Source organism: Trichechus manatus, unplaced genomic scaffold (genome assembly GCF_000243295.1).
Source record: "Trichechus manatus latirostris isolate Lorelei unplaced genomic scaffold, TriManLat1.0 scaffold00005, whole genome shotgun sequence".
In the NCBI taxonomy this organism is placed as follows: domain Eukaryota; kingdom Metazoa; phylum Chordata; class Mammalia; order Sirenia; family Trichechidae; genus Trichechus; species Trichechus manatus.
Window position 1 is genome coordinate 18,797,587 of NW_004443941.1, and position 14,152 is coordinate 18,811,738.

The following is a 14,152-nucleotide window of genomic DNA, read 5'->3' on the forward strand; positions in this document are numbered from 1 at the left end:
TAATTTTTTTTTTTTAGAATTTCATGTCATCAATTTGCAACAGTCTTTTTGAAGCATTATTTCCTGGGTCTTCCTATCCAACTAGATTTTCAGCCTTAACTATTTTAGGCTCAATAGCTGAAGTTTTTCCTGTCCAAGAAGGTAAGTTTTTAGTAATGTTTGATGAGAGTATTCTTTTTCCTTTGAAAACATGTAATTTTTCAATATTTTCCTTTCCTTGCAGTTTCAGTTTTGTTGTCTTTTGTTTAGATTCTTATGGGAGGTTTTATCCTCACTGTATAATCCTTATTTGGGCGTAATTAAATTTGCCAGTAAGGGATATAAAGGAGAAAAACTTATCAGTAATCATTATTTGCCAGCCCCAAACTATAGTTTTCATGGACTATGCTTTTTACGGGAAGAATTCTTGCTTTCATGTGTTTGCTGCTATTTTAAGATAGCGCCCAATCTGTTCTTTAAGTTTTAAAAATTAAAATAATAATAGTCTGTTATGTGTAACATTCCCCAGTGAGTCTCTGCAGTTAATATGTGGTTTTCCTTATATGCTATCTGTTTCATAAGCCTCAGTTTGGTTTCAGAAAGACAGTATGAGGCTGTCATTTCCAGGCATTCTGGTTTAATGGCACTCTTTGTTTTTCCTTCTGTGGGGTACCCAAGGGGATGAACATTTAACTTCCCTCTTTTACTTTTTTTTTCTTTCCCTTTTTGGCAAGAAGCGATCCTTTTTATCCCTGTACGTGAGTGTGTGTGTGTTAACGTGGATTTCTTGTTTTGCTCACTCATCGTGACTGTGGTCAAACAGGAAAATATCCCGCTCGGTTGCTCTTTTAGAGGGAATGGACAGAGGGCCAGAATGTTTTCCACTGTAGTTGGTTCCTTTTTAGTTTAAATTTTTAGGCAAAGTCTAAGTTTTTGGCTTGGGGGAGGGGGCAATTAGTCGCTGTAAATACAGGCTTGCTTCATTTGAGGAAAAAAAAGTTTTGCAAGTTTTTACTTTTTACTTTGCAAAAGGTCTAGCCCAACAGCAAAGTACCAAGAATAGTTCAGGAAACAGCTGTACACCTAGATCCATCAGCTGTTAGTATTTTGCACATTTGCTTTATCTCTCGCTCGTTAATTATGTAACCACAGCACAATGATCAAATTTAAGAAATTTAATGTTATCTAATAAACAGTTCATACAGTTCATACTCAAATTTTGCCAGTTGTTCCAATATAGCAAAAAATATATTTTTTCCATGACCCTTTATAGCAAAAAATATATTTTTTCCGTGATCCAATGCAGGATCCATGTTGCATTTTGTTGCTATGCCTACTTAGCCTCCTTTCATCTGGAGTAGTTTCTTAGCCTGCCTTTGTCTTCCATGACTTTGACATTTTGGAAGAATGTCTCTCAGTTTGGGTTTACCTGATTGTTTCCATGTGATTTGATTCAGGTTGTGCAGTTTTGGCAGGAGTATTGTATAGGTGATGTGATGTTCTTCTCAGGGTATCACATCAGGAGGTACATGATGTCAGCTTGTCCTGTTACTCATGATGAAAAGTTTGATCACTTGATTAAGGAGGGTGTGGCTGGCGGAAAATGGCCCCTCCAAAAGATACCCATGTCAGATCCCTTAAACCTGTGAATGTGACCTTATTTGGAAAAAAGGTCTTTATAGCTGTGATTAAGTTCAGGATTTTGAGGTGAGGAGATACTCCTGGATTATCCAGGTAGGCCCTAAATGCAGTCACAAGTATCCTTGTAAGAGAGAGACAGAGAGAGACAGAGGGAAATTTAACACACAGAAGAGGAAAAGGCAGTATGACCACAGAGGCAGGGATTGGAGAGATGTGGCCACAAGTGAAAGAATGCTAGCAACTACCGTTCCTTGAAAGAGGCAAGGAATGGATTCTTTCCTAGAGCCTCTGGAGTGAGTGTGGCCCTGCCAATACCTTGATTTCAGACTTCTGGCCTCCAGAACTCACAGAGAATCAGAGAATCAGTGACTGTGATTTTAAGCCACTAAGTTTGTGGTAGTTTGTTACACAGCCACAGGAAACAACTGCAGGGTGTCTGTCAGCTTTAGGCACTTCTGATGGTACCTCAACTGAAGTTACAAAATAAGTTTGTACGTGTGAGTGATCAATTATCTATTTAAGAAAAAGTTCTCTGTACATTTAATGTACTTAAAGTAGCATTGAAGGCGTCCTGGTGCCGTGGTGGTGAAGTGCTTTGCTGCTAACTGAAAGGGTAGCAGTTCGAACCCACCAGCTGCTCTGCTGGAGAAAGATGTGGCAGTCTGCTTCCATAAAGATACAGCCTTGGAAACCCTGTCCTTTAGGGTCACTATGAGTCAGAATTGACTCAATGGCAAGTGGGTTTACAGTAGCACCTAGATGTATGGGAAATAACACTAGGCTGAATTGTACTGGTAATTTTAAATTGAGAGAGTTCACTTTAGCAGTGAAAAACCTGAGTCATCTTCCTAATGAGTGAGTCACATATAATTGGGCAGCGATTAATGTCACAGTAATTATATTAATTAAACAACTGGGAGGTAGTGCAAATAGAGTAAGCCATATTACATCCATTATGTTAAAGAAGGCTAAAGAGGCATGACAACAAAATGTTGTTGTTGGTTACTGTTGAGTCAATTCTGACTCACTGTGACCCTGTGTGACAGAGTAGAACTGCCCCATAGGGTTTCCAAGGCTGGAATCTTTACGGAAGCAGATTGTCAGGTCTTTCTCTCACAGAGATGCTGGGTGGGTTCACACCACCAGCCTTTTAGTTAGCAGCCGAGCACTTGACCATTTTGCCACCAGGGCCCCTTGGCAATGAAATAGAGGATGGAAAATGTAAATTTATTGTTCATCTTCATTTCAAGGACTTTTAACGTGGGATTTTTATATTTTATAGAAAGGCAGTGACTTGGGATTTGTCAAAATAGCTTTTGCTTTTCCTCAAGTATATCCTGTGTCCTCCTTGTTTCCCAGGGCTGCCATGACAAAATACCACAAAGTGCGTGGCTTTACAGAACAGAAAATTATTGTCTCACGGTTCTGGAGGCTAGAAGTCCAAATTAGGGTCTTGGCTGTGTTGATTTCTCATAGGGGCTTTGAGAGAGAAACTGTTCCGTGCTTCTCTATTAGTTTCTGGTGACTGCTGGCAGTCCTTGGTGTTCCTTTGTTGCTTACAGATGAGTTTGCCTTTGTAGTCATGTGGTGCCTAACTTACCCCTGTTTGCTTCCCCCTTGTAAGACACCACTCAGAAGGGATTATGATTAGGACCCACCCTATCTGTTATGACCTCATTTAACCCAACAGATAAAAGAAAAAGCGCTATTTCCAAACAAGGTGATATTCACAGGTACAGGGATTAGGACTTCAACATATCATTTTGGGGATACAATTCACTACATAATACCCTGGGCCAAGAGTAACCCATATGCATCTTTCTTACTCAGAATCAAATGTCACAATACTTATGGTGAAAATTGGATTCCATAATTAGAACCTCTAGGGTTTGTTCAGCAAATATTTATTTATTTAGCGCTTATTGTATGTCAAGCAGTATTCTGGGAGCCAAGGATATGTAGTGTACAAAACAAAATGCTTCTATTTTGAAGTTTATATTTTAGTGGTAGGAGACAGACAATAAATTAACAAGTAAATACATGGCGTTTCAGATAGAGATCAGTACTATGAAGAAGAATTTCAAGAAGGGAAGGGGAGGATGTGGAGTGTTTGTGAGGGTGGGGAGTGCTAGCTGTTTGCTACAGTGGGGTCAGAGAAGGCTTCAAACTTGAGCAGAGCTTTTGAGCAACCGGTGGGTCAAATAAGAAATCACAAAGGAAATTAAAAAAATATGTTGAGATAATTAAAAATGAAAACAATAAAATTTGTGGGATGCAGTGAAGGAAGTGCTTAAGGGGAATTTTATAGCTGTAAATGCCTATGTTACAAAAAGAAAGATCTCAAATTGTTAACCTAACTTTACACCTTAAGGAATTTGAAAAAGAAGAGCAAACAAAACCCAAAGCTAGCAGAAGGAAGCAAATAATAAAGATTAGAACAGAGATGAAGGAAGTAGAGAATAGAAAAACAATAGAATCAATGAAACTAAAGGTTGTGTTTTGTAGAGATCAACAAAATTGAGAAACCTTTAGCTAGACAAATTAAAAAAAAAGAAGATACAAATAATTAAAATCAGAAGTGAAAGTGGGGAACATTATTACTGACCTTACAAAAATAAAAAATAATTAGAAGAGAATACTATGAACAATCATACATGACCAAAACAGACTGATGAAATGTACAGATTCCTAGAAACACACAAATTATAAACACTGACTCAACAAGAAAGGGAAAATTTGATCACACTTATAACAAGGAAAGGGATTGAATCAGTAATAAAAAAATCTCCCAACAATGAGAAGTCCAGGACCAGATGGTTCCACTGGTGAATTCTACCCACATTTAAAGAAGAATTTATACCAGTCCTTCTCAAATTCTTTCAAAAAATAGAAGAGGAAGGAACACTTGCTAACTTTTTCTATGAGACCAGCGTTACCCTGATACCAAAGCCAGACAAAGACATGACAAGAAAAGAAAACTACAGACCACTATCCCATATGATATGGATGCAAAAATCCACAACAAAATAACTAGCAAACTGAATCCAACAGTATATTAAAAGGATGCATCATGACCAAGTGGGATTTATCCCAGGAATGCAAGGGTGGTTCAACGTAAAAAAAGCAGTCATGTAATACACATTAACAGAACATGGGAAAAGAACCACATGATCATCTTAATTGATACAGAAAAAACATTTGACAAAATTCAAACCCTTTCTTGATAAAAAACACTGAGCAAACTTAGAAGGGAACCTGCTTAATATGATAAAGAACATTTATGAAAAAGCAACAGGTAACATCATGCTTCTTCCTGTCTCCTCCCCTGATAATTTTCATTAGATGTTTTCTATATCATACGCACATTCTGCTGTGAAAACCATTATTCCCACAGCCGTTTAGTCTTATTTCTAGAGCTAAATGGGAATCCACAGCAGAATTGCCATCGTTCGTTAGTGATAATTTTTGTGTTTATCTCTTGGTTGACTGAAATTCACCTTTCTTTGAGAAGAGTTTCTGAGATAAAGTCCTTGATTTTTTGCACATTCAAGTACGTTTATATTGCTCTTGAATAAGAGTTTGATATACAGTTGCTTAGTCACACCTTCATTCTGTGAGGATTTTGTAAGCATTGCTCCACTGTCTAGCACTGCATGTTGCTGTGGCGAAGAGTGAAGCCAGCCTAATTTTTTCCACTTTGTAGATGAATTGAACATTTTGCCTGAGTGACCAAAAGACTCTTCCTTTATCTTTGATGTCCAGTAACTCGGTGAGGGTATATCATCCTACTTATTCTGTGTCAGGTCATTCTGAGACTTTGTAAGACTTTGGTTCCAGGTCAAAACGTTTTATGAAGATCTTTTAAAGACATTTTCCTAAATTTATTTGTTTTTGTTTATTTAAAAAAATAATTTAGGAATTTCTGTATAATAGCCTTAGAATGGAACATTTATAAAAATGTTCATTTTCTGTTTGGAGAATGTAGTACTAATTATTTTGTCACTTTAGCTAATAAATTAATGGAAAAATTATTCTTTTATCCTATTTTGTATGAAGTGAGAATTTTTGTACTAATTTTCTATAAATCTGGCCAAATAACTTTGAAGCTGTAATTTCTTTTTCTGAAAGTTTTCTTCACTTCTAAACTGGTGGAGTTTTGTTGTTGTTTGCATTTTTAGGTGGAATCCAAACAGTGTATCAGCTGAGTCATGATATCGATGCTGGTCGTTTCCAAGCAGTAATGGAATGTTTTACTAGCACCTTTGAGGACGTGAAAATTTTAGCATTTGCTCTTCTGATGAAGTTAACAAAAACAGTTGTACAATTTCAGGTATTTGGACTTTTCCAATGTAAATGTAAATGTGGTATATGCATGAAGACTTTCTATTTTAGCAGCAGATAAAGCATCCTGTGAATTATCGAGGCACATTGCATCTGCCCTGTCTCATGTCTGTTGACTGTTTCAGTTATCGTTAATACCTGTATTGCTGTGGGCTGATAGGGAGGAGGTGGGGAGAACTGGTGGAGATGGAGAAAAAATGGTGAATGAAAATAAAATCCAAATCAGTGGGCTTTGCTTTTGTTAATGCCCTCCTACAAAGGAGATATAGAGGCAGTAGGTTTTATTGTTTACAGGGTTATTCGTAGATTTTCATCAACTGCAGTCTCCCCAATTCCTTTAGACGTGTTAGTATTTGATCAAAAGACATCATTTACAGTAATCAGAGGTTTTTGAGATAACCTCCCTCCTTAGTAGGCTAGGAAGCTGAATGTTAAGTGAGATATAAAACACATTTCTGGTCTTCCAACAATAATAGCTAAACTGAGACTGAAACTCGGAGTACTTGAGGTTAGCAGCTGTTCTCTCCTGGGCTCTCTGCTCCATCCCCTGCCCCCGCGTTCCTGTTCTGACATCTTGTTCTTCTGCTCTGACCTTGGGGCTGGAACTAAAGATGGCTTGGGCGGTGAAGCCACAGCGTGGAGATGGGTCTGCAGGGAACCCCCTAGTCCAAGATGATGCAACAATGACATTCAGACATCAAAGGCTATTTATTATGTTTCTTACTAATTGACTAGTAAAGCGATTCAGGTACTGAATATGTTATAAAAATGACTTAACTGCTTTAGGCCATTATTTTTATGTATTTTAGGTCATAGAAAAAGGTATCAAACAGCAAAGAATTAAAATAGAAATAAACTGATATTTGAATCAGTACATTTGATATTATTTTTAATATTATGTAAATCATCATTAAATATTAGTGTACTTGTAATCAAACTTAAGTTTTCAGTGATTTTCCCCTTATGTTAGACAGTTGTGGAGTAATCCTTGTAGGATCAGAGTATTATTGAGCAACCCAACCCTGAGGTCCAAGTTCCATGCACCTTGTGAACCAAGAACTGGAGACCGGGACCCACATCTCCTGTTCTCAGCCTGTGTCTGTACATGAATGTCACAGTGAACTGTCCTTCATTCTGTCTCCTTTAGGACAGGCTACGCGAGTGGACGTTTATATGAGATGTGGGTGTGGGAGCTGTGATGCGGAATTTCTGGGGCTGATTTTATCATTTTGTTTTTGACATATCATATACATGGAGCTTTACCAGGGACAGCCTCCCTGTGGATTTGCATTTTTCCCTCTGAACTAGCTGTTTAGGAAGAGGGAAGAGCAGGAGTATGAGGACCAAGTAAAACAAACTCTGATGGACAAAAGAACTCTGATTCTGCATAGAAATAACAGACATGGTCTGGCTACAGCCACAGCGAAGTTTCTATAGGAAAGAGTACACTTTTGATTTTGATGAAGAAAGAGTTTTTTTTTTTTTTTTTTTAAAAAAAGAGCTTTATCCATGTTGAATTTCTTAATTGAAATCATTAAGACCTTCATCACTAAAACTGTTTAATAAGTTATTAATTACTATAATAAAAGCTCTAAGTAAATTAATGTTAATATTGAGTTATATGGCAGATTCTGTTTTTAAGTATGTATTATTTCCTCAAATTGGAGAAATATTTCAATGACAGAACTGAGACTGTGCTTCATTCCAGGATTCAGAGAAACTACAAGGCTTATTCCAGGCAGCATTGGAGCTCAGCACAAGCACCAAACCACACGACTGTGTAACGGCCTCCTACCTGCTGAACTTCTTAATCTGGCAGGATGCTTTGCCGTCATCTCTGTCTGCCGACTTACAGACTCAGCAAGTTGCGTATGGAGATGGAGATAAGTTGGCTTCTGTGGTGGAAAGGAACACATTAATGGGTTTGTATTGAGTAAATGACCTTTTGTGCTTATTTATCAAAACCATACATCCTACTCTCTCACTATTCATTTGGTTAGAGTATCTAATGGTTGAACACTTACTTTGTGGTTTTTTATTTAATAGTTTACCAGCATATAAGACTGACAGGGTTTCTCTTAAGCAACTGAATATCTTACTCAGCTGTAAGTTTTCTGTAACATTTTTGAACAGGAGATTCCTGTTAAATACGTAGATATACAAGTGTACATTCATACAGCTCTGTTTTTAAAGAGAACTTCTTTCTCTGACAAAAGATCCCTTTTGTTTTTTTGGCAGAAATTTTACTATGCCTATAACCAGATAATCCACATTATTTTCTACATAGAACAGAGTTCCTTTGTCTGTTGGGGTTTATGTTTTAACTGACGATCATACCCCTGCCTTTCACCCTTCCTGTACAACCAGTTCCAAAACTTAGGGTCTGAGATGGTTTAGATGTCATGATTTTCAACAGAGATTTTTGAGAATTCTTGTACTATAAATAAGGACAAATGTGGATTTTTTTTTTAATAGAGGAAAAGGGAGATCAGTGATAGAGAATTGAATATTACTTTCTTCATGGTGGTTAAAGAGACCATGAAAAAGAGAACCAGTGATGGAGAAGCCCTGGATAAGCTGATAGGTCTGCAATTGGGGTGAACCAGGATTGCATGCTGCATATAAAGCATTCGATTTTAAAACATTTTAAAACTTTAACAATTTTATAAACTTTTCCAAACATACAAATGCATATTTAAACGTATATATGGTTTAAATAATAATAATATCAAATTTTCTCCCTTTTTTTTTCCACAAGCTGGGTGTTCTTACCCAGCTTCAGAGGTAGAATAGCACCTGTGCCTTTGAAGCCTCTGCCTTATCATACCCCCTCCCCCAAGATAATTACTGTTTTCTTTATAGTTTTACCGCGTGTATATATCATTAAATAATGTTTTACATGATTTTTTAATTTTATATTAATGATATTGTACTCAAGGAGCCCTGGTGGTGCAGTGGTTAAGCCTCTGCTGTTAACTGAAAGGTCAGTGGTTCAAACCCACCAGCTGCTCCGTGGAGGAAAGATGTGGCAGTCTGCTTCCATAAAGATTACAGCCTTGGAAACCCTATGGGACAATTCTGCTGTCTCTTATAGGGTTCCTATGAATTGGAATCGACCTGATAGCAATGGGTGTGGTTTTGGTTTGGCATTGTACTCTAGGTATTGTTACAAATTTACTGCAATTTATTAATCCGTTCTCCTTTGGTGGGCTTTTTTTTTTTTTTTTCTAAAATAAATAATGCTGATGTGAATATTCTTATTCTTATCTTTCAATACTCACATGTAAGAGTTTGTCTGTGGTAAACATAAAAGTCATAACGTATGTGCACCTCCACTTCAGGAGATGATGCCAAGTAGGTTTTCAGATTACCCTCCCTCCAACAGATGATGAGAGTTAATGTCATATCACATCATCACCATAATTTGCTATTGTTAGCTTTAAAAAATTTTGCCAGTGGCAAAATATAAAATTGTATCTCATACTGGTTTCATCTTGTACTTTTCTGATTAATAATGTGATTGATGCATCTGTCAGTTTGTACTGTGGTGGCTTGCGTGTTGCTGTGATGCTGGAAGCTATGCTGCCGGGATTCAAACACCAGCAGAGTCACCCATGGTGGACAGGTTTCAACTGAGTTTCCAGACTAAGACAGACTAGGAAGAAGGAACTGGTGGTCTACTTCTGAAAAAAATCAGCCAGTGAAAACCTTATGAATAGCAGCAGAACATTGTCTGATATAGTGCTGGAGGATGAGCCTCTCAGGTTGGAAGGCACTCAAAATATGACTGGGGAAGACCATCTCAAGAATAGATTTGATGCATTGAACACTAATGACCAAAGACCAGACAAGTGTGGAATGACATCAAGGACATCATACATGAAGAAAGCAGGAGGTCATTAAAAAGACAGAAAAGAAAGAAAAGACCAAAATGGATGTCAGAAGAGACTCTGAAACTTGCTCTTGAATGTCGAGTAGCTAAAGCAAAAGGAAGAAATGATGAAGTAAAAGAACTGAACAGAAGATTTCAAAGGGCAGCTCGAGAAGACAAAGTAAAGTATTATAATGATATGTGTAAAGAGCTGGAGATAGAAAACCAAAAACGAAGAACATGCTTGGCATTCCTCAAGCTGAAAGAACTGAAGAAAAAATTCAAGCCTCGAGTTGCAATAGTGAAGGATTCTATGGGGACAATACTAAACGATGCAGGAAGCATCAAAAGAAGATGGAAGAAATACACAGAGTCACTGTACCAAAAAGAATTGTTTGACGTTCAACCATTTCAGAAGGTAGCATATGATCAAGAACCGATGGTACTGAAAGAAGGGGTCCAAGCTGCACTGAAAGCATTTATTGGTGAAAAACAAGGCTCCAGGAATTGGTGGAATACCAACTGAGAGTTAACAAACAGATGCAGCTCTGAAAGTGCTCACTTGTCTATTCCAAGAAATTTGGAAGACAGCTACCTGGCCAACCAACTGGAAGAGATTCATATTTGTACTCATTCCAAAGAAAAGTGATCCCACAGAATGAGGAAATTATCGAACAATATCATTAATATCACACACAAGTAAAATTTTGCTGAGGATCTGTCAAAAACGACTGTAGCAGTACATCGACATGGAACTGCCAGAAATTCAAGCTGGATTCAGAAGAGGACGTGGAATGAGGGATATCATTGCTGATGTCAGATGAATCATGGCTGAAAGTAGAGGATATCAGAAAGAAGTTTACCTGTGTTTTATTGACTATGCAAAGACATTCGATTATGTGGATCATAACAAATTATGGATAACATTATGAGAATGGGAATTCCAGAACACTTAATTGTGCTCACGAGGAACCTGTACATAGATGAAGAGGCAGTCGTTTGAACAGAACAAGGGGATACTGTGTGATTTAAGGTCTGGAAAGGTGTGCATCAGGGTTGTATCCTTTCACCATACTTCTTCAATCTGTATGCTGAGCAAATAATCTGAGAAGCTGGACTATCTGAAGAAGAACGGGCATCCGGATTGGAGGAATACTCCTTAACAACCTGCGATATGCAGATGACACAACCTTGTTTGCTAAAAGTGAAGAGAACTTGAAACACTTAATGATGAAGATCAAAGACCACAGCCTTTAGTATAGTTTATACCTCACCATAAAGACAACAAGAATCCTCACAACTGGACTAATAAGCAACATCATAATAAACAGAGAAAAGATTGAAGTTGTGAGGGATTTCATTTTACTTGGGTTCACAATCAATGCCCGTTAAGCATCAGTCAAGAAATCAAACGACCCATTGCATTGGGCAAATCTGCTGCAAACGATCTCTTTAAAATGTTATGAAGCAAAGATGTCACCTTGAAGACTAAGGTGCGCCTGACCTAAGCCATGGTGTTTTCAGTCACTTCATATGCATGTGAAAGCTGGACAACGAATAAGGAAGACAGCAGACAAATTGATGCCTTTGAATTATGGTGTTGGCAAAGAATATTGAATATACCATGGACTGCCAGAAGAATGAACAAATTTGTCTTGGAAGAAGTACAGCCATAACGCTCATTAGAAGCGAGGATGGCGAAACTTCGTCTTACATACTTTCAGACATGTTACCAGGAGGGTAACATGCTTGCTAAAGTAGAGGATCAGCAAAAGAGAGGAAGACCGTCAATGAAATTAATTGACAAGGTAGCTGCAACAATGAGCTCATGCATGGCAACGATTGTGAGGATGGCGCAGGACCGGGCAGTGTTCTGTTCTGTTGTACATAGGGTCGCTATGAGTCGGAACTGACTCGACGGCACCTAACAACAACAGTGTGATTGAGCATCTTTTCGTGTGTTCATAGCTGCTCATTTTCCTTTTCTGTGGAATGCTTGTTCATATCCTTTGTTCATTTTTATATTGGATTGTCTTTTTCTTATTGATTTTTAGGAATTCTTTATTCTGAATATTAATGTATTGATTACATACAGTTCTGAAATTTAAAATATAACCCCTCCTTCCAGAAAAAAAAGAAACAAAAACCATCTTCTGGTCAAACAGGACGTGCCACACGGGTGTGGAGTTTGAGACCCCAGGCAGAGGATGACTAGAACGAATGATTGGTCCACAGAGTGAGTGCTGTCAGTGGATCCAGGGAGTTAGGGAAGGACACTCAGGTCTAGCTTTTAGGACACCATAGCTTAAGGAGAAATGGTTAACAGGCTGGATAACCTTGAAAAATCTCTTTTTTATTCAAACCTTCTAGTGTAATATTTCAAAGAATTAGGTGTTTTCATGGGAAATGCCATTCACAAATTTACAAATGTGTTTTCAACTGGCCTTACTTTGACTTTCTGTTTGCTTTTCCTAGTTATCAAGTGCTTGTTGGAAAATCTTGAGGAAGAAATATCTCAGGCTGAAAATTCTCTGCTTCAGGCAGCAGCATCATGTCCAATGTATGGGCGAGTCCACTGTGTAACAGGAGCTTTGCAGAAGTTACCTTTAAAGTAAGTATGTCTACAGCTGACTCCTGAACAATCATCTGTGCGCTGTCACCTCTTACTGGACTGTGCCCTGGGAAAGGAATGTAGTTCATTGCCTTAAAGACAACGGAAAATTAGATTTCAAAACTTACATATATATATATATAAACATATATTCTTCTAGATTTATGAAATATTTCATAGATTGCAAAATTTTGAAACATAAGTTTTCTCATTCCGTTTATCAATTTCCATTTTGAAAAATTTATTTTTGCTTTTAGTATAAATTCCCCCCACATCTGTGTTGCAGCAGCCTGCAGTTGGTGAGTGAATGGAGACCTGTGGTGGAGAAGCTCCTTCTGCTGTCCTACAGGCTGTCTGCTGTGGTGTCTCCCGTCATTCAAAGCTCCTCTCCAGAGGGCCTCATCCCCATGGACACTGACTCAGGTCAGCTAAGAAAGAAGAGTAGAGTGCCACGGTTTGATTATTGTATTTTTCTCTCCCTTTTAAAAAAAATATTCCTTTGGAGGTATATAGAAGCTGAATGGGGGAAAGGGAGAGAAGGAATTATTAATTCAGTGAAACCTGTGAGAGCCGGAACTTGATGGGACTGCCTTGTTTTTCTGGGTCTTGCAAGTTTTCTGCCTTTGACCGGATGCAATCTGACCACTTTTCCATTGCTTGTTTTAGTGGAAAATACTCAAGTTTTCCTTCTCTGACAGGTTTCTGCCTTACATAGTTTCTGGCTTTTGCAAGTTTTCTGTAGTAGTAGTGGTATTTCTGCCTTGTTAGTAATATTTGTTAGCTATTAAAAAATAACCAGGTGATGAGCAAGGTACCTCCTCCCCTGGATTATAACAGTATTAAGTTAATACTGTTATTTCAGAACACAACCTGTCAGGTGGATGCTGGGACTGGGGTACTGGGTGAAATAAATTAGAGGGATGGGCAATTAATGGAGTTTAGTCAGTGCAAGTGACTTGTTAGGAATCTGGAATGGGCGAAGACCATTTAACATACAAAGACCAGTGTCTTTGTTATCTAGTGCTGCTATAACAGAAATACCACAAGTGGATGGCTTTAACAAACAGAAGTTTATTCTCTCACAGTCTAGTAGGCTGGAAGTCCAAATTTAGGGCATCAGCTCCAGGGGAAGGCTTTCTCTCTCTGTCGGCTCTGGAGGAAGACATGCTATGCTCCCAGTGCTTCTTTCTTGGTGGTATGAGGTCACCTTGTCTCCCTGCTCACTTTGTTCTTTTATATCTCAGAAGAGATTGGCTTTAGACAAAACCCAATCTTGTAGCTCGAGTCCTGCCTCATTTACATAACTGCCGCTAATCCCACCTGATCAACATCATAGAGTTAGGATTTACAGCATACAGGAAAATCACATCAGATGGCAAAATGGTGGACAATCACACAATACTGGGAATCATGGCCTAGCCAAGTTGACAGATATTTTTGGGGGACACAGTTCAATCCATGACGACCAGTTAATGGAAAAAAATTAGGAGAAAAAATTAGGAGGAGATACTCAACATGCCCCAAATTGAAGTCATGCACTTTCCTCTGCCTTTTCCGTCCCAACCCCTGCTGCTTTGCCAAAGATCTCTTTATGCAAGTCAGCAGTCTAGTACTGCTTGACATCTCCCCCTTGCTCCTCATATCTGGCCTGCCTCATGTCCTTTCAATGTTACACTTTAAATATCTCTCAAATCTTTTTTTTTTTTAAA

General features: G+C 38.2%; 1 protein-coding gene across 1 annotated transcript in view; it reads left to right on the forward strand.

Moving 5' to 3' along the window:
- Nucleotides 1-14,152, forward strand: part of THADA (THADA armadillo repeat containing) — a 379,793-nt gene that overhangs the window by 29,222 nt on the left and 336,419 nt on the right. The window contains exons 15-19 of the mRNA XM_023735532.1: nt 18-141; nt 5,799-5,950; nt 7,670-7,883; nt 12,308-12,443; nt 12,730-12,866. Of these exons, the coding sequence (XP_023591300.1) occupies nt 18-141; nt 5,799-5,950; nt 7,670-7,883; nt 12,308-12,443; nt 12,730-12,866 (763 nt within the window). The remainder of the gene's footprint in view (nt 1-17; nt 142-5,798; nt 5,951-7,669; nt 7,884-12,307; nt 12,444-12,729; nt 12,867-14,152) is intronic.